At 32.6% G+C, this 25,580-nt stretch overlaps 3 protein-coding genes across 3 annotated transcripts; 2 read left to right on the top strand and 1 right to left on the bottom strand.

Annotated features, from left to right (window-relative positions):
* Nucleotides 1-3,520: 3,520 nt before the first annotated feature.
* LOC114163981 lies at nt 3,521-10,358 on the bottom strand. The gene is made up of 5 exons (XM_028048405.1): nt 10,122-10,358; nt 7,319-9,951; nt 5,429-7,165; nt 4,742-4,997; nt 3,521-4,661 (listed from the first exon to the last, which is right to left on the bottom strand). Exons 2-5 carry the CDS (start codon nt 9,869-9,871, stop codon nt 4,099-4,101), a joined length of 5,109 nt encoding a protein of 1,702 aa, XP_027904206.1. The 5' UTR covers nt 9,872-9,951; nt 10,122-10,358; the 3' UTR covers nt 3,521-4,098.
* A 4,253-nt stretch (nt 10,359-14,611) lies between these two features.
* LOC114162218 (syntaxin-32-like) lies at nt 14,612-17,667 on the top strand. The gene is made up of 5 exons (XM_028046033.1): nt 14,612-15,135; nt 15,396-15,646; nt 15,740-15,915; nt 16,704-16,895; nt 17,340-17,667. The coding sequence occupies exons 1-5, from the start codon at nt 14,901-14,903 to the stop codon at nt 17,497-17,499; spliced, it is 1,014 nt and encodes a 337-aa protein (XP_027901834.1). The 5' UTR covers nt 14,612-14,900; the 3' UTR covers nt 17,500-17,667.
* A 945-nt stretch (nt 17,668-18,612) lies between these two features.
* On the top strand, nt 18,613-24,530 carry LOC114163929 (syntaxin-32-like). Its single transcript, XM_028048323.1, has 5 exons — nt 18,613-19,109; nt 19,178-19,428; nt 19,526-19,698; nt 21,830-22,018; nt 24,181-24,530. The coding sequence occupies exons 1-5, from the start codon at nt 18,878-18,880 to the stop codon at nt 24,338-24,340; spliced, it is 1,005 nt and encodes a 334-aa protein (XP_027904124.1). The 5' UTR covers nt 18,613-18,877; the 3' UTR covers nt 24,341-24,530.
* Nucleotides 24,531-25,580: the final 1,050 nt, after the last annotated feature.

Consider the following 25,580-nt stretch of genomic DNA (forward strand, 5'->3'; position numbering starts at 1 on the left):
CCATAATCGTATTAAAAATTTCAGATAGTTAATCTCCTACTCTGCTAGGTTACCCTAGACTTCTATTCATCCACTTTTCATAAAAATTGCAAATTAAGATCAAAATATTAACAAGATATAGAACACAATATCTTAAAACGAAGGTAAAAGATGAACTAATGCCTCACATATTATGCAAAATCCATCAAAATTTAATCAAATGTGAAAGAAAAAAATATTACAAAAATCATAAATAAAATGGATTTTTTTTTATCAACAAAAAATAAATTAATTAAAAAAGTACTTGAAAAATGTTTTATCTCTCTCAACTAATTATGTATTTTTTTAGAAGGATTAGAAGACCCTTAAATATCCTACTATAATTTATTTATTCTTTGTCTCTCTCTCTATATATATATATATATATATATATATATATATATATATATGTCTTCAATATCTCCATTGGTTGTCGACTTAGATTTATTTTGTAACTCATGTTTCAGGAACATCAAATAAAGAAAAATAGTAACTTTGTTTTTTGTGTCATGGAAAAATTGCCTGCCATATTGTAATTAATCAGTTAATGTCTTTTAATTATTATATAAAGTTCGCTTTAACTTTTTTTTTATATATATATTAAGGAAGAAAACCTGGCTCTTTTATTTGGTCATATAGAATTTCATTAAATGAATGAGAACAAATACTTATTTGTTGTGTTAAATATTCATTTTTTACATTACAAAGACCCACTTATATTTCTAATAATTACAATTTTTTTGTCTTTATTTTAAAATTTAAATAGGAATTGTATACCATAATAACTCTCATAAGTTATAACAAAACAAATTGTCATGTCACAATGAATCTAATTATTTTTTGAAATATTGTTTCTTATTGCGTCAAATTTTTTCATTTGGTTTTAAATATTTGATAAATTTATATATTTTTAATTAAATTTTATTAAAGAGTACTTAAAATTTATACATTTTTTAATTGAATCTATGTAGTTTTATTTTTCTATTAACCCGGAAGACACGTGTTACTTTGCATCATCATTATTTATGTTTCTTGAATATTTTCATTTTAATATCTAATGAATAAAATTTATGGTGTTTAATTTTTTATATTTTTTTAATTGAGTTTCGGTTATGATTGAGATTATATAACTATTTGATTTTATAGTTTCAAATAAAATACCATAAAACAATAAATAAAACGAAACTCTAAAATTGTAATTATCTTTACCAATCATCATTTCATGTCTCCACATATTTCATTTGATTTTTATTTCAATATTTAATTTATCAAATAAACAATGTTTTTTTTTTTAAAACTAATTAAAATTTAAAAAAATATTTTCGTCATGTATTACCTAATTTGTAATATTTTGCTTGAGATTATAAAATTAAACAGAAATATCATTATAATTAGTAAGAAAGATTCAATTAAAAAATATAAACTTTTAAAAACTTTTGTAACTTTTTTTTACTAAAAAAATATATTAATTACAAAAAAACTTGAATCTTAATTAAAATATTTATCAGTATTATTATTATATATAACTTTACATTAACTTGTATATATTGTATCATAACCATGCTCTATCATTTTAAGATTTTTGTCAAATTTTGTGTCCATATTGTATATGCACCATATGTTTTGTGCATAATGTTGAGAGTAAAGTTTATTTATTCTCTATACTTGTTCCTATAATTTGAATGTATCTGCATTTGTCTTGACAAATTTGGAGCATAACATCTCTGAAATGAATTGGAATTGGTCATTCCCTTCATTATGTTGTTTTAATGGCATAATATAACATTTCAATCATGGATACACCATATGCAAAGAAAATGCTTCTAAAAACAATCATTTCTTACTTCTCATTGAACCGACTTTCGTCACAATCATTTGTTCAATAGACAGACACCAATCAAATATGAAAATCTTAGGTCACAACAACATAAAATAACTGCAAAAACGTTTACACCATAACTTTTCATGACATTGGTGATGTCATCTCATCATTTTTATGGAGAATTAAACCCTTACACAAAAATTATGATTGAAACATGTTTCACTACAAAAAAAATAAATAAATAAATACTTCATTTATAACTCATTTTAGAGACTGTTAATTGCCATAATGACAAATTTGAATACTAATTTACACAATAAAAAGATATTAATTTCTAAAATAATCACTATTAATAACAACAATAAAAAATAAATGTAATTTAATTAGATTAAATTTAACATAAAATCTAAATCAAACCAAATCAATATTTTATAATTTATTTTAAATTAATTTTGGCCTTTTTATTTTTACAAAAAAAAAATATTATCAAATTTTAAAAAATATTATTAAACATTTTATAACTAAAAAATGTGCTCTTCTTATAGTTATTGATATATGTCTAATTAAGTTTTTTTCTCATCATCATAAGTAAAATGCATAATTATATAGTCGATAACTTGAATATGAATTTTGTATATGTTTCCGAAAAATATAAATATGTTATGATAACAATATAATCAAATTGAAAAATTATTTTCAATAAATATACCCATCTATGTTAGTTGTTAATTAACTCTAAATATGTAACATTGCATTAAAAAAAAACGTCTTATTTTATCGAGTTCGGTTCTTAATTTTTAATCCAAAATTTGAAACTAATTATTCAATTACTTATATTTTTAAAAAAAATGATATATTTTTAAACATATTATTTTTAAGAAAAAAATTTGACATATCCAAATCTAAAATCCAAAATAAACGGTATATCGTATGCAAATATCTCTATCCATGGCCAACGAATTTGGGGTAAATGATGAGCTAGTTTTCCAAAATTATCTTGTATTAGACACTATACCAAATTATCATAATTCACACTTGAATAAATGAGTTTAAAACTAATAGCATTCATTTTGGTGAAACAAGTTCTAATATTATACTAAGCATTCCCATCTATATTCAAAGGTTAAATGAGCATTAGATAAAAGGAATAAATAGTTGATTTAATATATTATTTTCATATAAGAAAAAATTATCAATAGAATTTTTTTTCTTACTTTTATTTGAAGTCGTTTAGAGAATTAAACACGTATTTTATGCGTTTAAAACCATTGTTAAAGTTAAATTTACACTTAATTATATATTAAAAAAACTAATAAAATTAAAATTTTTGGACTATTTTTTTAGTTTCTTATACGTCAATCCCAAAAAGAAAGTAGAGGTGCAAGAGTATAATGGTGCAGAAAGTAATTATATGCACTTAGCTAACTCAGATTACGCGAAGCTTTGGACCAAATGGTTGCTTCTGACCCAAAAACAATGGTCACATTTCAAACCAAAGATTGTAACTATCACTGAAAGCCAGACATTAAATCAGTACCTTCGGAATCGGATCTTCTGCATTGGGTGCTGTTTCAACTAGCATCCAGTTGTTGATACTCCTAAAATTTTGTATTTATAAACCAGATCAATTTCTATGATTCAGATATTTTATGGTTAAACTTTCCAACAGGATCCCTAATCTTGAAATAAAAGTTCTTGCAGTAGACACATTTGATAAAAAACCCAACCAAGATAAAAGACTAGCCATATACGAAAAATATAAACTGGTTTGCCTGCAAGACAAATTTCTTTCGATGATCCTTGTGGTGAGAAAAAAGGGAAATTGCGTTACTATCTGGCGAATTATGTGTCCAGTTATGACATAAATAGAACTGCAATTCCATGGAAGGTGGTGTCGTATTATTTGGCCGATTTCTATTTTCATATTTAACATTTGAAACTGAGGTCAAGGGGAAAAAATTCTGTACAAAATATAGGCAGCCAAAATTCCATAGATCCATACCACGCACTGAACTAGGCATAGCTGGGGAAGGTGCCGGAAAACCGTGCAAAAGAGTTGCACTTTGAAGCAACAAAATCTACTCCATCCCATTGATATCAGCTCTCACGGCTTCAAGTTCAGCGCCATTAACAAAGTCGAAGGAGTTGCTTTGTCTGGTAAACTCACTGCTGAGTCTACTTGCTGCCGGCCTCCATGCAGCTCAATTGCAAACTGGAGGGATCCATGAAGTTATCAGAGTCAGACATTCATGTTTTATCTACCCATCACCATTGGAATCTTCAGAAGCTTTCATTGCTTCAGCGGTCACAAGAGCAACCACAGCCTTGTGAATTGCTAGATCCGCTCTGTAGAGCAATCTCTGAGCTCTCTCTCTCTTCATTCTGGCTACGTTAACTGCATGCTGAGCAGCTCCCGAGGCATCACGCATTCTAAGTTCATACAGATCTGTACCATCACTTTGATCAATCCCATGTCTCTGAGGACCATCCAAGAGGTATTGCCTGTGGCCTCCTGCCAAGTCATAATACCCCACATTCCACCTACCATCCCCATTTCTCTTCCCTGAAGATGAAATTCTCTGACTATAGGAATCATTGTGAAACCCAAATGATCCAAATTTCCTTGACTTGTGTCTGTTATATTTGGGTATATGATTCCTGTCATAACGGTTGTTTATAGAATAATATCCCATGCTGCCAACGTCTCGGGGTGAGAATATCGGAGAGATTTGGGGCAATGGGGAATCATCCACCGAATCATAACTATGACCTGGGAATGCAAACTTTTCATCACCATATACCAACCCATTGAATCTTCGTCCTGAGGACACACCAAACAGATGTAAGGAGAAGTGCATAAGTTGTTCAAAATGTTAATCATGTCATGAATGAAATACTCACCGTAAGGATGGAATCCATCCTGTTCATACAGAATATTGTTTGAATGGCCTGAGACCGATATTTTCTTTTGTGATCGATGTTTTGACCCTTTGTTTGGTACTTCCAAACCTCTTGGTTTCAAACAGAAAGCAAACATAGCTGGCTTCTCCACAGCCACACCCTTGTCCAAGCACCCATTAGAAATGGGAATATTATTCTTCGTCACGGAAACTTCCCACTCCCTCAATTCATGTTGATATCTTTCCCATAGAGGTGGCTGAATAGAGCATAAACAAGTAGAGGTAAATTTTCAACCTTGATAACGTGCCTAAATATCGGTGTTCGAAAGAAACAGACAATGTTGAAACGAAACAAAAGGTAAATTGCGTAATACCACCATACTTAAGATAATCAATTGCAAAATCACAACGTTAAAATACATCTCAATCAATAGGTAACAACTAAAAACACCTAGCATTACGTTCGGCTGGCCTTCAGCTTGCTGATAGGTACAACTAGGGCAAATAAGTAAAAAATAATCCACTGCCACGCACATTAAAATCCCTTCCCCTTTACTTCTCTATCCCCCTTCCTATTCACGTGTAAAGCTAGTGTATCATTCAAAATGTCATTAATCAGTACCAGTGTAACATTCCTAAAGCAGAATGATAATATCATAAATTACATTGGTTATCTTTTAGAATGTACCTGAAAATGTCGTATTAGCGGCATTCCCTTCTTCTGCCTTTTCTGCTGCCAGTATTCATAAATGATTTTGGTTACACAGAAGGGCCCAACATCAACAGTCAGTTCCTCTATTTCAGTTGGAGTAAAATGATCACGCTGCTGAGCATATGCAGCCTTCTCAAACATGTCCATTGTTTTCTCAAACATCTCATCGGAGATCCCATCCAAGAAACCATTATCTTTCTCAGAATTTTGAATAGTCAAAATCCACTGCTCATCTTCACTATCCAAATCATATAATACATGCAATGGATTCAGAGCCATCTCTACATCTGTTTCAACTTGTCGAAAATATTTAGAGCCACGAACAAAAGTAGCTTCTGCTTCATTATCATAACTTTCTTCTATCAAGACAACACCAGGAATAGGTATATTTTTAACTGAAGCAGCACGGATGTTCTGGTTGTAGCATTCCTCATGCATCTCCTTGAAAACAGCCCACTGACTCCGATCAGGAAATTCTAAGATCCAATCCTTCCCTCCTTTCCACATCATAGCATGAGTGTAACGATTTGTTGATCCAGTCTGCAGAAACTGATGTGCTTTGTATGAATACCTTGTAATACCTGCAACTTTTACAGAAAGTTTCCACTCGTTATGATCAAACAATTCTAGTACAACTCGAGCACCGGATTCTCTCCACCCCTTATCACCAAGGGTAATCAACACATTAGCACCACACGATAATGACTCCAGATTCTTTTCAGGACTCCTAGCAACATCCAATGATTTCTTGTCATTAGCCTTTCTAATTCGCTTGTGAGGCAACCCTCTCTGTCTCTGATAATGGCTTCTGTGCCTCGAATTGTAATCATACCCAGAAATAGGCACTGAATAAGATACTTGTGTCCTTGGTTTCTTAGGTCCACTGCTTAAACCATTGTGAAGAGAATCACCCTTCACATCAGACCACCCATGAGACTGGAATCCAAAAGATGAGGAATTATTTCTGTTCCGGTGCCAAGAACTTCTGGGAGCTGTTGGGTTGGGGCTGAGACTGACACCTCCATTTGCATTCCAGGAAAAATCAGAAGAGTGTTGAGCATCACGCAAATCACCATCACAAGATTTCTCAAATTGATTGACAGAAGGTATTTGAACACTCAAATCGCACAGGAAAGAATGAGAATCATCATTCACTTTAATCTTATCAGATAAAGAATTTGAAGGAAAAGAATGGTCAAAGTGACATGTTTGCCAGTCTGGTAACTGAACATTCCGATGCTTCTCAGAACAATCCAATATGGAAGTTCTATCAGCACTACGATCAATATTCTGGTAATTTTGGGAGAGAACTTGACCACTGCCATTAGATGGACTAATTAATAAATCAGGCTTGGCACAAGTCAATCCATCACGCACAGCATCCTTTGACAAAGTAATCATATCTTTCTTCACATTAAATTCTGCATTTCTGTTAGAGCAATCATCGATGCTAGAGCAGTCATCTGTCATCGGACCACAGTCTTCCTCATCATCTACCAGTGCATGATCACAAAAGCTAATATGAGCTACTGACTTTTCCATCAGCAACTTCAAATGTAAACTAATAAAAAATGTAGGTGCAGCAGCAAAAGAAAGTGAAAATGGAGGAATCTTTCTCTTGCCAGAGTCAGAATATTCACTGGTATCAGCCTGAGATAACTCTCTGGAAACACCCATAACGTTAATCCCTGGCCTAATCCTCTTCTGCATGACCTGTTCATGCAAAAAATCCAACACAACTCAAATAGCAGTGACTGGGGGTTTTGGCAGTATACATTATTAAATATAGCACAGATAATCTTGAAATGAGGTGAAAGACACGGAGTTACCAATCAGAAAACATAATAACAAAATTGGAGAAAGTACCTTGACTAAGGGGTTCCCTCTGATGGACGTAATTGGATACTCACTAGATTGGTTTTGAAGCGCCTGGATGTTGTCATATGTGCATTCGGAGAGATGGAGCTGCTTACCGAGTAAGCAATGTCTCTGAAGTTTTGAATCTAAATACATCCATTTTGTATTTTTCACTCTCGAGAAATTGTAAAATGTGAACACAAGAGGCTTCCTTATACCATAAACACTAGAAAACCTGAATCGGATCGATGTAGCAGGCAACTGCACGTCAATATACTTCCCCTGTTCAGCAGGTTGATGAAATAACCGAAGGACACAAAAGACAAAGGCTGCAGCCATCATCAAGCAGCCTTCAAATAAGAGAAACCTCAATCCAGCCACATTGTCAACAAAAAGCATCTCCAAATGAACTCTTGGCCACAGGCTCATAACTGTACCATACTGAAGTAGCAGAATAGCACGGAACAGCCACAAATTCTCTAATTTGAACGAGCCATTCAACACAGATTGTATTGGATACTTTAAGCCAAACTTGAATGTTGCTGAACCAGTTTCCAAAAAAATTTTAAAAACCCCCCCATTATGTGTGTAACACAATGGTCCCTCCATCTCACCCCTCCCATCATTGGATTCTTTTACATCCATAGGCCCACCAGCCACAGGATCCAAAGAAATGGAACAAGATGCAGTTGTGTTAACATGTTTATCTTCAGAAATATGTGGTGACATTGGGGTTGGCTTACGAAACCGCCTTCTAAAATAAACAATAGGTCGTTTGTCATCTTTAGGGCAATTGAAGCTTTGCAATGGAGACTTACTCCCAAAGTTATCACCTAATTTATCTTCTGATACAGAATCTCTGGAAAAGCTGCTTTTCCCATCCCTCGGGGAACTCTCAACTAAGGGCCTCCCTGTTTTCACAGCTTCATTGCTTAATGATGAGGCTGTACTTGGAAGTGTAATAGGATTTTTCTTTCTCTTAACCCCATTAAAGGCAGAAGATTTAAACCGATGGGAAGATCGAGCCAACCAAGAGATTATAGGCTCTGTGTCCATACAGCTTTCACCACAACTGTTATTCTCAGTAATCACATCTCTTATTTGCCTTTCTTTGCTGGACAGGCTTCCCTTTTGCTGGCTAGGGCTTTTAGTTTTCCTTACTGCTCTTTTTTTCCCTGCTTTTCCAGGAACTTCACTTGGAAGTAGCAGGAGTTTGAACCTCTCTGTTTCGAGATTAATCCACTCTTCTTCCCGATCATCATATTTGATATGATGACACTTTGTTTCTTTGTTATAGTCATCAACAAGACCATGATACCAAATTTGGTCCAAAGGCCAAAACACCTTAATTCTCTGGTTCAGTATCCAATGTTTATCTAAGTCACCTAATGAAATTTCATAAAAGTGCCGCCTCTTGCGGGAACGACCTTTTTCATTGTATTGTTTCCTCGGTCTCAAGACTCTGCCAGCAGTATCAACTGATGCTGATTCTGAACCTGAATGAGACTTAGACGCACAACTATCAATATTCCGACTAGAAGAGATCAAAAAGGACAACCCATTTGATGATGGCAATGTAGAGGGCTTACTACTTGAACAAAAGCCGGCATAATTTGGATCAAATCGTGAAGACAGCATCCTTGCTGCATTCTCTTCAAGATTCTCCTCTTCATCTTCCCGCAAATAATCAGATATTTTATTAGCATCAATCAGAGGCTTAACCTCTTTGGCAACTTTATTTCTATCAGGAGCCAAAGACTTTTGCTTGTAGTCAGATGTTTTACTATCATCAATCAGAGGTCGAACCTCCTTGGCAACCCTGCCCCTATCCGGAGCCACAGCCTTTTGTTTGTAATCAGATGTTTTACTACTATCAATACGAGGCTTAACCTCCGTGGCGACCCTATTTCTATCTGGAGCAAATGCCTTTAGCTTTCTGTCCTTCTTCAGTGACTTCTTTGAGGAGGAATCACCACTCTTTACAGCAGATTTACTTTTAGTTCCCTTAAACTCATCAAAATCTCGTTTGTGTTTGATCTTTGACGATTCAATCCCCCTGTCCAAATCATCACTACTTAACTTATGTATCTGATCACCATGGCCACCTGTATTACTAGACTCTCTAGCCAACTTCGGAGACAAACCAACTTCAATTTTCCTTCTCCCCACAAAATCCCTCCTTCGCTTTGGAATGTAAACATTTTCATCAAAACATAGCGAGCCTTTATTCAGCACAGTATTGCTACCTGATCCCTGCTTTGGCTCCAACTTTTGTTCGCACAATTCCTGCCTGCCAGAACCAAACCCTTTCTGAAATTCTTCATCGACAACCTTCTTGTTGAGAGTATCAGCATTCTCTAAGCTACTTAGAGACACTTCCTTTCTGGTCTTCTTTTTCTTGTTCGTATTTTCATAAACACCCCCAGGATGACTCCCTTTCCTCTTTAAGCCCTTCTCTGGACTCTCTTTTTTCAGTTTTGGTTTATACAAACTCTTCAGATCCAAAGATCTCGATTTTTTGGGAATTGCAGTACCATGGGTGGTCTCCTCTCTATCTTCCATGTACAATAAGCAGAACAGACCGAGACTCTACAATGTTCACATTCCATCATACATGACTGTGCGCTTTTTCAGATCTGTGACTACAACCACATGAAAAATCACAAAAAAAATCCTTCAACCAACGAAAAAACTAATATCACAATAACCATTTCCACCACGCACTGGACTAATTGCATTATAAAAAAAAAAAAAAAAAAAAAAACATACGAAACATATTAGCTATAAAATCATAACCAAATCACACACATACCTAAACCAACAACACACCACGACACAGTCGATTCCTCCCCAAAACTCGGCGATCACGATCACGAAACATGAATTAGGGTTTGAATCCGACCCAGACGATTTAAAACCCCCAATGGAATCCCCAATTTTGAAATTAAATTCACCGACAAATTCGATTTCTACGTGTTTATATTTTGTTTCAAAACCCGCGAGAGACGCACGAGAAGTAGGGTTTCTTTTGGTTAGGCAAGTAAGGGTTTTTAGATTGAAAAAATACTGAAAATAATAACTAATGGAAATGGTAAATAGCATGAAAACACTCCAACAATGATTTGGCTCGACACGTGGCTCACTAAAGTCCACTTGATGGAAAATCTTTTGCATGGGGCTACGATTACCTGCTCGAGGCGTACCATTAGAAAATGGGAGTGACCTTTTTGAAAACGTGCGATGGTGATAGGAACGGCTAGGATTGAACTTGTTGACCCAAAGGGAACGAAGATTCCATAAGGTTCCAGAGGTTGCACGAGGCATGGGCGATAGGATTTATGCACACCGCCTATTCACGAGAAAATAGAAAGTAAAATAAATTTGGGTGAAATATCGGAAATGCCATCGAGGTTTTTCAGTTCCACTCCACGACGACCGCTCAAAGATGAAATAAATAAATATGTTTTTGAAAATAAAGAATACATAAATGTTCACTTTATTTCTTTATTTCTTTATTTATTTATTTATTTTTACTAATACTTTTACAATCCTTTGGTTTAAAATTTGTGTGTCCTTTTAGCCCATTTTTAACATCTTCGGGACTATTATAAATTATTGATGACCAAAAAAAACTCGGAAAATAAGTATAACTGATGTGTACAATTTTATAGAATCAAAATTATGCTTAACTAAAAAAAATACAAATACTAACAAATTTCAAAATAGTAGGATAATCGTGTTGTCATTACATTATATAAAACTTTTATATGGTATTCGTGAACTAAAACACATTTCAAAATTAATTATTTTATCATATGTTTATATCGTATCTCAAATATTGTTTATAGCAGATAATGATTTGTTGACTAATATAGTCACAAAAATATTTATTCCGAAAGATAAATCGATTCTAAAAATAGTTTTATCTTCTGAAATTTGCTAGAAAATGATTAATTAAAATATGTATCTTCTGACTATATCGAAAACTAGGATGTTATTGTATTATTAGCTAAAATATTTTTCTTCTCGTATTACTTTGAGTTATTTAATTTGGATCAATTAAATCTTTATTTTTTTACTTGATTTAATTAAATTATTTCAAATTTGCGTTAAGTTGTATTCATTCATGTCATTTATGATGTTTTAAATTTTTTATTTATTTAATTTTTTTCACCCATCAAGTTTTTATTGTCACATGACAAATTAATGACATGTACCGGACTAACCCAACATATCAAATGTGATTTCTTCATGAAAGTTTATAAAATTTAATTAATTTTTATATTTAAAATTTTGATTTAGTTAAGTCTCAATTTTTTATAATAAAGTAAATCTGTATTTTTAAAGTAAAATTAAATTAGTAATAAAATTTAATTATAATTCGTAAATACGTGTTAAAATATTTTTTTAGTTTATACATTAACTAAGAATAAAATTTTTGATTTCTATAAAATAAAGCGCTCGATAAGAGTAAACATGAATATATGGTACTTTTGTTTAATGAGCTTATAATTTTGAAAGTTTTTTTTAGTGTTGATGATACTTCGGGTTGTTTTCCTTTAACCCATTTTAAAGAGGAAGATCATAAACCAACTAAATTTGAGAATCAAGCATTTATGAGTAATATTATTGGTCTCAATGAATTTCGGACATAACTAGGGTGTGAACGTAATTCATGTTACAACAAAATTGTATGAACAAGTATGAGATTTAAAGAATTATTTTATCAATAATGAACATTGTGATTTACAAAATTATGAATACAAATTTTGACATGCATGATCACGATTAGAGAAAAAAAAAACACATAAAGGTCGGTGCAACAAACAATGAAGCTTTATAAGTTTTAGAATCAACACATAAATTATGAAATTTTTTATAAGATGTAATAGTCAAAGTAAAAACCCCAATATAGGAGTTTTCTCACCTCAAATGATAATTCAAAACATTTTGTCGATTTCATTCATTTCCAAATTATTTTGCAATGAAAAAAAAAACAATTAAGTTTATAGATATTTTATTTTAACAATTGGATGTTCAATGATATTTCTAATCAACAACACACTTAAGTAACACTTTATTCATATGGATCTCTACATGTGAGATCTCATCATCATCTTTTGAAAAAAAATTTAACCAATTTAACTTTTATTTTTATCACGAACCCTCCAAAGTCTTTGTTGATTATTAGACCTCCAACAAATTACAAACTTGAATTTCTTGGTTTTTATAAGATTTAGTATGGTCAATTACGTCCATATCATTCCCTATTCATTCAAGTGGATTTGTTCTCAAATCTAATAATTTCCTACACATATAAAAAAAAAAAACAAAGATGAACTACATTAATCTCACTTATACATTTTGATTTGTAGGCATTATAATTATTTTGGCCAATACTTACAAATAATTATCCCCTCATAATATAAACTTTGACTTCTTTACGAAGGCATCCATTATTCTCGAAAATGTAACCATCAATCATACGTTATTCTTAAGTAGTTTTAAGAAAAGTAAAAGAACTTTATTAACCATCTTATTTTATCAATTTGTTTGAGGAGTGAAAATCTTTTGAAAATAACAATTTAACTCTAATTTTATCTCCACAAAATCTGCATAAAATTACTAAGAAATTTGAATCTCAATCACTCACAACACTTTCAGGCAACCTATGAAATCTTATACTTTCTTTGAAAAAATAATTACTTTTTATCCACAATATATATATAAAACGAGTAATTTTAGAAAACGTGTCAACAACTACAAAATTTAAAATTGTTTCTCCCTTTAGACCAATACAAACCTAAAACAAGATTTATAAAAATATCACATCTTGAAATAGGTAACAAAATATAGTGACCATATAGCATAACTTTAGATTTAACTTTCTTACTAGCAATACACTTATCACATTATACAATTAATTATTTCTCACATATAATTAGAAAAATAAAAATTACAAAAAAAATAAAAAATTACATCAACTTCTTCGTAATAATATCAACAATTTTTGTAACCAAATTACATTGATAACTAAATATTCGAGGAATATTTATTCTTATTCCGATATAGATCCAGACAAATATAATCAAAATTTAAATATCATTTTAATTTAATTTAAAATTATAATTTATCACCGGGTTAATAAGTTTAATGTAATAGGCATATCAATTTCACCATTAATTTTTTTCAATCTCATTCAATAAATATAAAATATTAAATTTTATATTTTGAAAACAAGTATGAATTTTATATTTTAAGACAAATTTCCGACACAAAAAGCCATGTCATAGTTAAAACCTACAAAAAGAAAAAAGAAAAACATTTCGACTCAATTTGAATAGATTAAACTCAAAATATTATTTATCTCTCTTACTGAAAAATAATTTTATTACAAAGTAATTTGTGAACCATTCACTAACTTATGGGGTAAGGTAAACATCCTTGACCCATGTTTTAATCTTATTGAATCTAACGAAAATATTTTGACTCATTTTTTATTTATTTATTTTAGAAGTAAAACATTTCAAAATCATGTTTATAATCACCTTCCATGATTCTAACACGTAGCAAAACATTTATTAGGTGTGTTAAGATTGAGTTTGAAGTGGGAATGACAAAAATACTTATGCCTACAAATATCTGTGGATGAAATATGTGATAGATAGTTAGTAGCCGCAAATATTTATTATCCGCGGGTAGCGGGCATTTTAATATCTACTTATAAACGGGACATGTATGAGTATTATATTATTCGTACTTGCGGGTAATATTAAAATTAAAATTTAATTTATATTTTATTAAGTTAAATTTAATTAAAATTATATTTTATTAGGTTAAATTTAATTAAAATTAAAATTTAACTTAATTTAATTATACTTTATTTTATTCTTATAATTTATATTAAAAAAATTATAAAATATATATATATATATATATTTTTTTTTTTTAAATATTTGCGGATATGCGGATACCTACCCGTGAATTTTAAAAAAAATTTGCAGATATTTTTTAAATGGGTATCCAACAGATAAACAACCACATTTTTTTGCGGGTCGGATTGCGGATAGGCACTATCTATACCCGATCTGTTATCATCTCTAATTTGAAGCTCAGTTAAAAATGGAGTTTTATTGTTTATAATAATTATATGAAAAAAAGTAACATTTATATTTTTGATTTTAAATAAAAAGCTAAATAACCAATCTACTATAGGATTATCTGCTAATAAAACCACTATTTATTCATTTTTTTAACAAAATAACAGTTATAAGTTATAACTATGGGATATTCAAATGCCAAATTAGCCATGTTAGATGTTAGAAGGTCGAAAAGGAACAAAATGAAACTATCAAATTCATTCAATGTAAACAAACCCCTACCCACTACACCAATTTTCCAGATCCGTGTCCACGACGAATTGCAATACATGATTGATTAACAACACAATCACCGAAAAAAAAAAATCCAAATCCAAATCCAAATTCAATTTGAGTTTTACCGGTGTTGTTCACGTGTACCTGATTAATTTCACGGATCTCAGATTCTCGGAGCCAACGATCCCATTGAATTTCTGAGACCGGAAAAGAAAATGCACGTGAAAGCGGCACAGTCATCGTTCCGGGATCGGACGCATGAATTCCACAATATCACCGAGAGGTTGAAGAAATCCGGATCAGGGCCCCCTGGGCCCAGCAGTAGCAGTCCTTCCAGATCGGAGGAACAGCTATCGGCGATCGCAAATCAATCGGATTTCAATAGAAGGGCCTCCAAAATTGGCTTCGGAATTCACCAAACGTCTCAGAAGCTCGCCAAGCTCGCCAGATGTAAGCAAATGACTATACGTTTAATTTAATTGAATTTAGGTTATAATCTTATGATACGAAGTTATAATCCTGTTTTCATTGATTTTAGAACGAAGTCATAGAATGTGAAGGTAGGAAGTTATGAAGTTATAAAGTTATAAGCCTATTCATTGATTTTAGATTGTGATGTTGTGAAGTTATATACCTATTTTAATTGATTTTAATATAGGATAGTATGATATGAAGTTATTATGAACGTGTGTATTTGTTTTGATTCGTAGTGGCGAAAAGGACTTCTGTTTTTGATGATCCTACCATGGAAATCCAAGAGCTTACTGGTGTTATTAAGCAGGATATCACTGCTTTAAACTCTGCGGTGGTGGATCTTCAGTTGCTGTGCAACTCGAGGAATGAGAGTGGAAATGTTTCTGTGGACACAACGAGCCATTCGAGCACCGTGGTGGATGACTTGAAGACGCGGTTGATGAGCGCTACCAAAGAGTTTAAGGATGTTCTCACCATGAGAACTGAGGTACTTTGTTGTGTTGGTGGTTTGTTGTGTTTGTTTTTGTGGCTTAATGTCTAGCTACTAAGACCGTATTGTGTGTGTGTGTGTTTTGTGAAGAACATGAAAGTGCACGAGAATAGAAGACAGTTGTTTTCTTCTTCTGGTTCTAAGGATTCAGCTAATCCTTTCATCCGGCAACGGCCCTTGGCTGCTAAGGCGGCAGCTAGTAGTTCTAATGCCCCTGCTCCTCCATGGGCTAATGATTCGCCATCTTCATCTCAGGTGTTTCCCAAGTAAGTAAAGTGTTTGTATTGGTATATTTAATTGATGTTTTCTTATCACATGAATGTGTGTTATTATGTCTGGATAGATTGTTGAGTGTATGAATTTTGTTGGAAGAAAGGAATTGGTGAATCTAAGTAAGACTAGTTGGTTTATTAATTAATATATAGTGTAAGTGTGGTTACAAACTTACATGGATTTTATTTATTTGTTTTCTTTGAGATGTTATTGAAGTCCAACTGAATTTTGCAGTTTTTTTTTTTTTTGCTACCACTTTACCAATTTTAACTTCCAACCTGTGAACTTTGGCCATCCCTTTGATGCAATTGCATCAAACAAGCATAAGTTACAGCCCTATGGACTTCAATTGATTGTTTGGTTACAATTATACTGGTTAAACAGTTTGGCCCTTTCAGATCTCATATGTTGGCATAAACTGACCCAAGAAAATCATGTACTTATGATATTTGGCCTGGGCAAGAGAATTTTGTGGGTCAAATAAGCCAGGCCAAAATATAAGTAGGAAAACAAGATTACCATTTTAACCATTTTCCGTCGGCTTGGCTCAATTCAAGAGATGGGAGTTGAAGTGACACGTATACACTAAAAGCAGTGGGATCTCGGTCCGAATTAAGAGCACAGTTACTAGGCATGATTTGTGGATTCTTTACATTTAACAATAAAAGCTTTTGCTATGCTCTAATGTTTTAAGGCTGTTTCAAATCGGGTCAAATTCTGCCAGGAATTCTGGCTTCTTCCCAAAACTTTTATACTTTTCTCATAGCTTTCAAATCTATAGGAAGCGAATGGACATGGAGAGTCAACCATTGTTGCAGCAGCAGCAGCAGGAGGGTGTAGTTCCATTACAAGACAGTTACATGCAAAGCCGAACTGAAGCTCTTCAGAATGTTGAGTCCACTATTCATGAGCTTAGCAGCATTTTTAATCAGCTAGCGACGCTTGTTTCCCAACAAGGAGAGATTGCCATCAGGTATTTCATATGTCTCAATTGTGCGCTATATTATACATATTTATATACACACACACACACATCCTTATTGTTCATTATTTCACACATACATCCTTATTGTTCATTATTTCACACATACATCCTTATTTCATTATTTCACACATACATCCTTATTGTTCATTATTTCTGTATTACAATATGATATTCAATGAATGTTACTGTTAGATCAAATCCTATTTGTTTTGCTAGTAATTCTATTATCAAGTATATCTGTGCCAACTTCATTGAAACTGAAATGACTTCTTGCCCTGAATTCAATGAGCCTGTATAATGTCTGTAGCAAACTATTTGTAGTTTCTTTCTTTGTCCGTCCTTGTTTATGACTTTTTTTAAGAATTGTTTTTGGTTTCTTATTTAGTTGTTTATGACATAGTAGTGGGGTTAATAGACGTCACTAATATGCAGGATCGATGAAAACATGGATGATACATTGTCAAACGTAGAGGGAGCACAAGGGGCTTTGTTGAAATATCTGAACAGCATATCTTCTAATCGGTGGTTGATGATCAAAATTTTCTTTGTATTGATATTTTTCCTTATGGTTTTCTTATTTTTTGTGGCATAGCCATTGGGATGACACAGAAATGAAAACAAACACACCAGTGGCGGCCTTCTGTATTTATTTAATTATTTATTTCTGCTAATATATATTCATTCTTGCAGAGTTGAGTATGTAAAAGTTATAATTTTATCTACACTTATGAAAAAGAAAGTATAGTGGTATTTAAAGAAATTGTCGTCATATAATGTTAAAATGCTTAGTATAAGTTAGTGATCCAAGTAATTGTGTATGCATTCATTTAGAATGAATGCAGTGTATGCTTGATTTATTATTAAAACTTTACATTTCATTCAAATCGAATGTCAAAGGAATGATTTAAAGTCAACAATTATTTGCAGTTTTTTTAATTCAAATACATATATACTAGAAATAATTAAGGAAAACATGTCACACACACACATATATATATATATATATATATATATATATATATATATATATATATAAAACAAAAAAAAAATAGAGAGATCCACATATTTCAATTGATTTTAGAAAGGTTGAAGGTCAAAAGGCAAATATTTTAATAAATGAAAGAGGAGTTTTTTGTGAAGGATAAATATGATTTTTTTTGTATTGGTCACATCGAAGATTTCCCTCTGATAATACGAAATTGTTTATGTTTTCCTTTAAATCCTTAGATGGTGATAAGAAATGATAAAAAAAAAAACTACATTATACATTAGGAGAGAGTGTTGATAAATTATGAGACTTCATTTTCTTTTTTACAGAGACACATTAACTTGTTAGTTAATTTGATAAGTGATCTGGTAAGAGTTTTTATAGTCATAAAATCTTTAATGACATTATAGTTAAAAGTAAAATAATAAATATCATATATATATATATATATATATATATGTATAAATATAAATACAAAGTTAGTAAAAAGTAATTTTACACTATCTACCAATAAAACTTTGTGGTTAACATGACTTCTAGCATAATTATTGAAAAAAGAGTTAACAAACTTATTTATTATATCTAAATTGCAAGTGTCTTCTCTATTTTTTTATATATATATTTTTTTATATTTCCCATGAATAAAAATAATTTATTCTACTAAATCTCAACATAAAGTGCATTTTGCAGTCTACTTCACGTGTTAAAATAACGAAAAGACGAAGCAGTTAACAATAACACAGATCCTATCCCGCGAGGTGAGGGTGAAATGTCCAAACAGAGCTACAGGTTTTGCTGTAACGCAACATTTTCATTTCTAAAATCTCTACTGCATAACACTTCCAATTGCTAATACGATCCGATTCCAATTAGATCTAGGGTTTCTCTTTCTCTGTTGTTCGCCACCTCTCGCCGGAAACCATAACCGAATTTCCGGCGCCGGCTTCAAGGATCTCGCATCGGTGTCTGATACGCTGGCAAAATGCACTCCAAATCAGCGCAGTCATCGTTTCGGGATCGGACGCTTGAATTTCATACCATTGCGGAGAGGTTGAAGAAGCCGGGATCAGCGCCGAATGGACAAAGCAGCAATTTATCCAGATTGGAGGAGCAGCGATCCGCAATTACAAATCAATCAGAGTTCAACAGAAGAGCTTCCAAGATTGGCTTCGGGATTCACCAAACGTCTCAGAAGCTTGCCAAGCTTGCCAAGTGTAAGCAAATAAAATCCTATTTTTAATTGATTTTAGAACCCTATGTTTTGATTTTCATTGCTCTGCAGTGGCTAAGAGGACCTCGGTTTTCGATGACCCTACCATGGAAATCCAAGAGCTTACGGGGGTAATTAAGCAAGATATCACCGCGTTAAACTCTGCGGTTGTGGATCTTCAGTTGCTTTGCAACTCTAGGAACGAGAGTGGGAACGCTTCCACCGACACCACTAGCCATTCAACAACGGTGGTTGATGACCTCAAGACGCGGCTGATGGGCGCCACTAAAGAGTTTAAAGATGTTCTCACCATGCGAACTGAGGTACTGCGTTGTGTTTGCGTTGCTGTGCTTTTCTGTATGTGTGTGTGTGTTTTCTAATTGCGCACGACACTGATGCGATGCTGATGTTTTTGTGAAGAACTTGAAAGTGCACGAGAATAGAAGACAGCTGTTTTCGGCCTCTGGTTCTAAGGATTCTGCAAATCCTTTTGTCCGGCAACGGCCGTTGGCTACCAGATCGGCTGCTAGTAGTTCTAATGCCCCTGCTCCACCATGGGCTAGTGGGTCATCTTCATCTCAGTTGTTAGCTAAGTAAGTTATGCTTCTTCAGCTGTCCCTTTTTACTTGTGTTGCTTGTGCAATAGTATGTAAGGGGCATAACAAAGATAAAAACGTGCTAGAACGAAGAAAGTGTTTGATCTAAATTGAATAGATAAAAATTGTGCATGAGCGGATAGTGGGAAATGGCGGAAAGGCACCATATTATATTGCAGATAACATGAAAGCATCGCTCTACAAATAGCTGAATTTGCATAACTGTTGAAAAAAATCAATCATATCTATAAAAAATTCAGTTGTATGCAAATAACAACAGGCTTTATAAAAATGGTACAATATTAACTGAGAATGTTCAATTGTTAAAGATAAAATCATGATTGAAACACTAAAAAGAGTGGGGCACTGGGACTGGGCGCGGCTGTAACATGTAGTCCTACTTCCTGCCCTCTAAACCGCTGTGGCAGTTGAAACCACGGTACCGGTTGTGGTTGCCAGAGCCGTTTTTTCAGATGCTGCGCAGTGGAGTTCCAATCGTGGATCAGTGCATTTATGCAATGTCATAGTGATGCTACACTAGCTATTAACACCATTGATAGGAAGACAAGGAATTTGTACTTGATTGTGAAAACAGTCATATTTACTTCAATTATGCAAGATAAAAGCAAATTTAACAAAATGCAAAGCATATACAAAATTGAAACTTTTAAAACTATGGTTGACACATGGGGTGGGAGAACTGAAATGCGGCAGGTTTACTTTTCTAATAGCATTCTCCTTGTAAGTATGATCTCGTAAGGCTGTTTGTATTTAATGAGTGACTTTTTCCTCTTTCAACATTAGAAATTAAACTTTAAGTCTAACTTGACCTTACAAAATTGGCTTGGTAAGTAAGGAGTGAACATCTCGAGTGTGGGAATAAAAGGGGATCTGATAGTAAGTGACATATTAGGTCCAACAAATTTCACTAAGATAAACTCTGATAGCATCATATAAAATAAACTTTAAGCCCAACATAATCTCACAAAACCAACTTGGTAAATAAAAGTTTACGTCCACTTATATATTATAATGTTGTCAAATATTTAGTTGATGTGAGATCTTCAACGAGATCCAAATCTCATTGATCGGATCATCTCATTAGGAGCAATACCATTTACTTGACATTCTTCTCCTATAATATATAATTAGGTACATCTAGACCATTACCCCCACTCACAACTATTGGATTCTATCATGGATCTCCCAAAGTATTAGTTGTAAAATCATTTTATTTTGGAGGCAAACATTGCACTGTTGACATCACCACATGCAACAGTTATTTTGGAGCTGAGAAACATGATGGATAGCTTTCATACCAATGACAAGAACCTTGAGAGAGCCATACTGAAAAATCTAGCATATGTAGTTGGAGAGCCCTAGGCCATGCCACAGGCTAGAATCTCATACTTTCAATATATTGCAGTTGGATCCTAACATAGTATTCTACATATTTTGTTCACGAATCTTAAAAAATAATATTTAACTAAAAAAATTCTAAATTATATTCAAACATATATACACTGCAAACTAAAATAAAAAAGGTGCTAAATATTCATTTCCTTGAATTTTTCAAATTCCTAGTATACCTCAGCCTAAATAAGCGAATTGCAAGAAGTGGGTAGTGTCCCCTTTCTCTTAAGAGTACCATCTCGAACTCTCGAAAGTTATCCCAGAAGTAGCTTGTATGAGGGAAGAGAATGGATAGGAACTTATAGTATCAACGAAGTTTCAAAAGAATGGTTGGTGTTAAGAGATAAAATGCGACACTTTGGAAGAATACAACAATGGAACAGCAGTGAAGGTGAATGAAATGCATTTATGGTTAGGGTGATTTAAAATCTCAAAATTTAGCATCACTTACAAAATTGGCTTTGTTGTTTTCCCCACCTATGAATGAAATAAAACCTTTTCAATTGGAAGTTGAAATGTTAAGTATGGCCCACAAAAATGCTGAGCCTTGTTCTAGCCGAGAAGTGAGAACTATGGTTACAAGGCACGATTTGGACCCTTGTTTGAACAGTGGCTACTATTGTTATTCTCCAATATCAAGACTGTTTTTGGTCATGGCGAATCATATCTGAAACTATGATCTCACTATTTTCCGGTGGGCCTTTTGAACCTGCAGAAAACAGGTGGATGGGGAGAGTCAACCGTTGCTGCAACAGCAGCAACAAGAGGTAGCCCCATTGCAAGATAGCTACATGCAAAGCAGAGCTGAAGCTCTTCAGAATGTTGAGTCCACTATTCATGAGCTTAGCAACATCTTTAATCAACTAGCAACACTTGTTTCCCAACAGGGAGAAGTTGCCATCAGGTTTTTATATTTCTCACTCATGCATTATATAGATGCGTATTTATTGTCTTTTGTTGCTTTATTTTAATTAATGTATGATGATATTGCTATTAGATACAAGCTTACTTGTTTGTTCATCATTTTGTTATGATCAAGTGAGCCTGTCAGTTACATTGACACTGATAAATTTGGCTTTTGACTTTTAACTTATAATATTCTTTGTAGCAAAGCATCACTTTGTTTTAAAGTATCTTGGACTTCAGATATATGTAGGAATTGATATTATAAACTAATTAGTGTTTTTTCTTATTGAACCTTTAACGAGTTATGTTATGATGATCTGTTCTGGTGAAAGAGCTACAGAAAGTGAAAGCTTTGCTTTCCTATTTACGACTGTTCCATCTTATGCTTGGATCTGTTTTTGATTTCATTCTCCTGATTTCGATGCTGCTGTTGTATTAAATTCTTAATTTATGTGTTTTCTATTAAAGAAAAAGGATGAGCAGAGAAGTAGAAATGGGGAAAGTCCAGCAATCCATGTTGTTGTACCTAAGGGGATGATTACTTTAAATTTGGGTAGAATTCATTTTGATAAAATTTATTCTGAATTGGTAAATGTAGTTGGTATGTGTGTCCAAATTAATTTCAACTACAATTTTTTCTTTGAAATGCTTGTCTTGTCACGGTGAGAGAAATTGGTTAATTTCTGAAGGAGTTCTGGTAGAACTGGTTTAACATGTGATTATATCTGTAAAACGTGCTAACTTATTCGCAAAAGTCCACGTTCAAACTCAAGGTAAAGTTTGTAAAATGTTGGGAATGATGAATATTTTCAATTTTTAAAATCTTACTTAACTTTTCCACTTTCGGAGTTAACACTTGCTTTCTTCTTTATAATTACGAAGATATTGCTATCTACTTTTATTAATTTATTGATTTTGACTATGATATCAATTTTTTCCCAGTTAAATCTTTGTAATGATTTTTTGTGATAGATATCAGTCTATTATTAATACTTCATCATGTCAATGGGCATGTCGGGGTGCTTAGTGGCTATTGCTCAACCTAACTCCAACTGCACCCTAGCCCCTAGGGTTTTAAATTGAGCTCCATTAGAATTTAGAAAAATATTAGTAGAACCCACACTATACCATACCTGCCCCCCTTAAATGGTTGAAGTCATACTCTTAAAATTAATCTACTCTCATAAAGTAATTTGTGTTTAGTACTAGGAACATTTTGTAGAAGAAAAGTTTGTCTCGTATTCCGAAAATATAAATTGGGAAAAATATGTTTCGTATGTTTGGTTGACTTTTAAAAAGTAACATTCCTAACGAATGATATTTGGTCAAGTTTTCGAATGATATTTGGTCAAGTTTTCCATAAAACATTCTGAGGGAAGGTAGCGAGATTCTAACTTTCCTGAGTTAAATCAGGCGTGGTAACAAATTAAAGATTTTAATAACACACTACTCTTTAATTTCAATAAAAAATTACCAAGAATCATGATTCTTTGGTGTATGGAAAAAATTCACTGGTATCAAATGTTCTCTTACGCTGTTTGGTTTTGAAGAGAAATAGGTAAGAAACGGAATTGAATGTTTAGTTGTTTGGTAGAGCATAAATAAATGAGAAATAGAGATGCAGTTTTTTATGAGTTGTGTAATTTTATTGATTGGATCGGAAATAAGGAGAGTGGGTCGCACTATTGTTAAAAATTGTTTCTTCTTTATTCCTCCCCACCCCATGGTTCTTCCTCCACTCAACCAAAGAAAACATTAGTGTTAAACTAGTAAAGGTGAGTTAATATATTTGACTTTATTGGTAACTTAGATAAGTATGATGCTTAATATGTTGACACAGGCTGTAGGAACCCTAAGTCCACACCTGCCCTGTCCCATGGCAGAGCGGGTTTTAAGTTCACCAAACCCTCCCCATGCAGGTGGGGCAAGTGGGGCAGTCACGGGTCAGTGTTGGTTAGCCATTAACTAAAGTAGGGGTGTAGGACTTGAGTGTGCCCTTCCGTGAGCTTTTTCTTGTTTTACGACCTTGCTGCAATACTCTGAAACTATTGTAATTTGATGTGAAGAATTGCACACGTTGTTTGGTTATTGATAAGGTTAACTGAATTTTGCTTTTATATGGAGACATTGGTGGGGTTGATAGAGGTACTTAATTTGCAGGATTGATGAAAACATGGATGATACATTGGCAAACGTAGAGGGGGCTCAAGGGGCTTTATTGAAGTATCTGAACAGCATATCTTCTAATAGGTGGCTGATGATCAAGATTTTCTTTGTATTAATATTTTTTCTTATGGTTTTCTTATTTTTTGTGGCATAGTAATCCCGATGACAGAGAAATGAAAACGAGGACACAATGGACATAAAAGATAAGCCTTTTGTATTTCATTAATATTTCTTTCTCCAAATCTATATTCATTCCGGCAGATTTTAGCATAGAACCAAGTTTGTCAAATGTTATACTTGTACGTATCGAGGTTGAGAACTGTGTGCATTGCATATTATCTTTCTGTGACGGTTGGTTTTTATCTAATGGAGACTTCCTGTCACATTTGTCCATAGAGATTCACTAACTTGATAATGTCTCCCTTAGAAGAGTTATCTTGTATAGTTTTAATTACTATTTCAGTACTTTATAAAATAACTTTATATTATTTAAGTATACTTTAATGAAAAGGTGTTATAAGATTCAAATTTTAAATTTATGACTTTTTATATGATATTTGCGAAACAAATGTTGTAATAGGTTTTTAGACGTAAATAGAGAAGTATAAAGAAGTGAAAAGTGCATATGTAATGAAAATAAGCTAAGTATTTTGTTTCCTTATTTTTCTTTTTTATCTTTTCATAACTATTTTTTGTTATGGTATGGTAGATATTGTAATAATTAAAATTTCAAATTATATTAACTGTTTTTTTATAATCATACAAATGTATCAACACAGATGTATTGTTAATATTGTGTAAATGGTATCAACAATACTAATTTATGTTTGTTCAACTACTTGTCTTTCTCACAATATATTAACAACATTATGATTTTGTTAATTTGGTTGAATCAAATACCATAGTATATAATTTCAAAACATCACAAAAAAATGTTAAAAACATATTTTGATTATGTCTTCACTAATTCAAATTTGGAATAATTCATGTTTAAGTTCCACAAATTAAATGAAGTTGATTTTAATCCCTGTAACTGTATAATTATTCCTAGATACTAACTCATTTTAGTCTTTTAAATCGAATGTATAATAACTAAAATACTCTTGCTTTTCAATTTGAAGAGAAAAAATGGTTTTTCTTTTAAATTTTGGGAACAATAATCAAAATTATTCTAACTTTGAATGAAAAATAATAATAATTAAACTTTAACATTACTTCTATTATTAATACAAAATTATCAATAACAATATATATTATAATCTAAAATAATAATAATACAATATAATTCCACTATTCATATAATAGTCAGAACACATGGTGGTGTTCACATTTTTATGTTAATAAAAAATAAAAGAATTATTATTATTATTGTAATTATAAAATTAAAATAATTT

The sequence above is a fragment of the Vigna unguiculata genome, chromosome 9, assembly GCF_004118075.2.
Source record: "Vigna unguiculata cultivar IT97K-499-35 chromosome 9, ASM411807v1, whole genome shotgun sequence".
Taxonomy (NCBI): Eukaryota; Viridiplantae; Streptophyta; class Magnoliopsida; order Fabales; family Fabaceae; genus Vigna; species Vigna unguiculata.

Coding starts and splice junctions, on each gene's coding strand:
- LOC114163981 (XM_028048405.1), bottom strand. CDS start 9,871: ATGGAAGATAGAGAGGAGACCACCCATGGTACTGCAATTCCCAAAAAA. Junction 7,166..7,318: donor GAGGGAACCCCTTAGTCAAG/GTACTTTCTCCA, acceptor TTGCATGAACAG/GTCATGCAGAAGAGGATTAG. Junction 4,662..4,741: donor GGATGGATTCCATCCTTACG/GTGAGTATTTCA, acceptor GTGTGTCCTCAG/GACGAAGATTCAATGGGTTG.
- LOC114162218 (XM_028046033.1), top strand. CDS start 14,901: ATGCACGTGAAAGCGGCACAGTCATCGTTCCGGGATCGGACGCATGAA. Junction 15,647..15,739: donor TTCTCACCATGAGAACTGAG/GTACTTTGTTGT, acceptor TGTTTTGTGAAG/AACATGAAAGTGCACGAGAA. Junction 16,896..17,339: donor CAAGGAGAGATTGCCATCAG/GTATTTCATATG, acceptor ACTAATATGCAG/GATCGATGAAAACATGGATG.
- LOC114163929 (XM_028048323.1), top strand. CDS start 18,878: ATGCACTCCAAATCAGCGCAGTCATCGTTTCGGGATCGGACGCTTGAA. Junction 19,429..19,525: donor TTCTCACCATGCGAACTGAG/GTACTGCGTTGT, acceptor GTTTTTGTGAAG/AACTTGAAAGTGCACGAGAA. Junction 22,019..24,180: donor CAGGGAGAAGTTGCCATCAG/GTTTTTATATTT, acceptor CTTAATTTGCAG/GATTGATGAAAACATGGATG.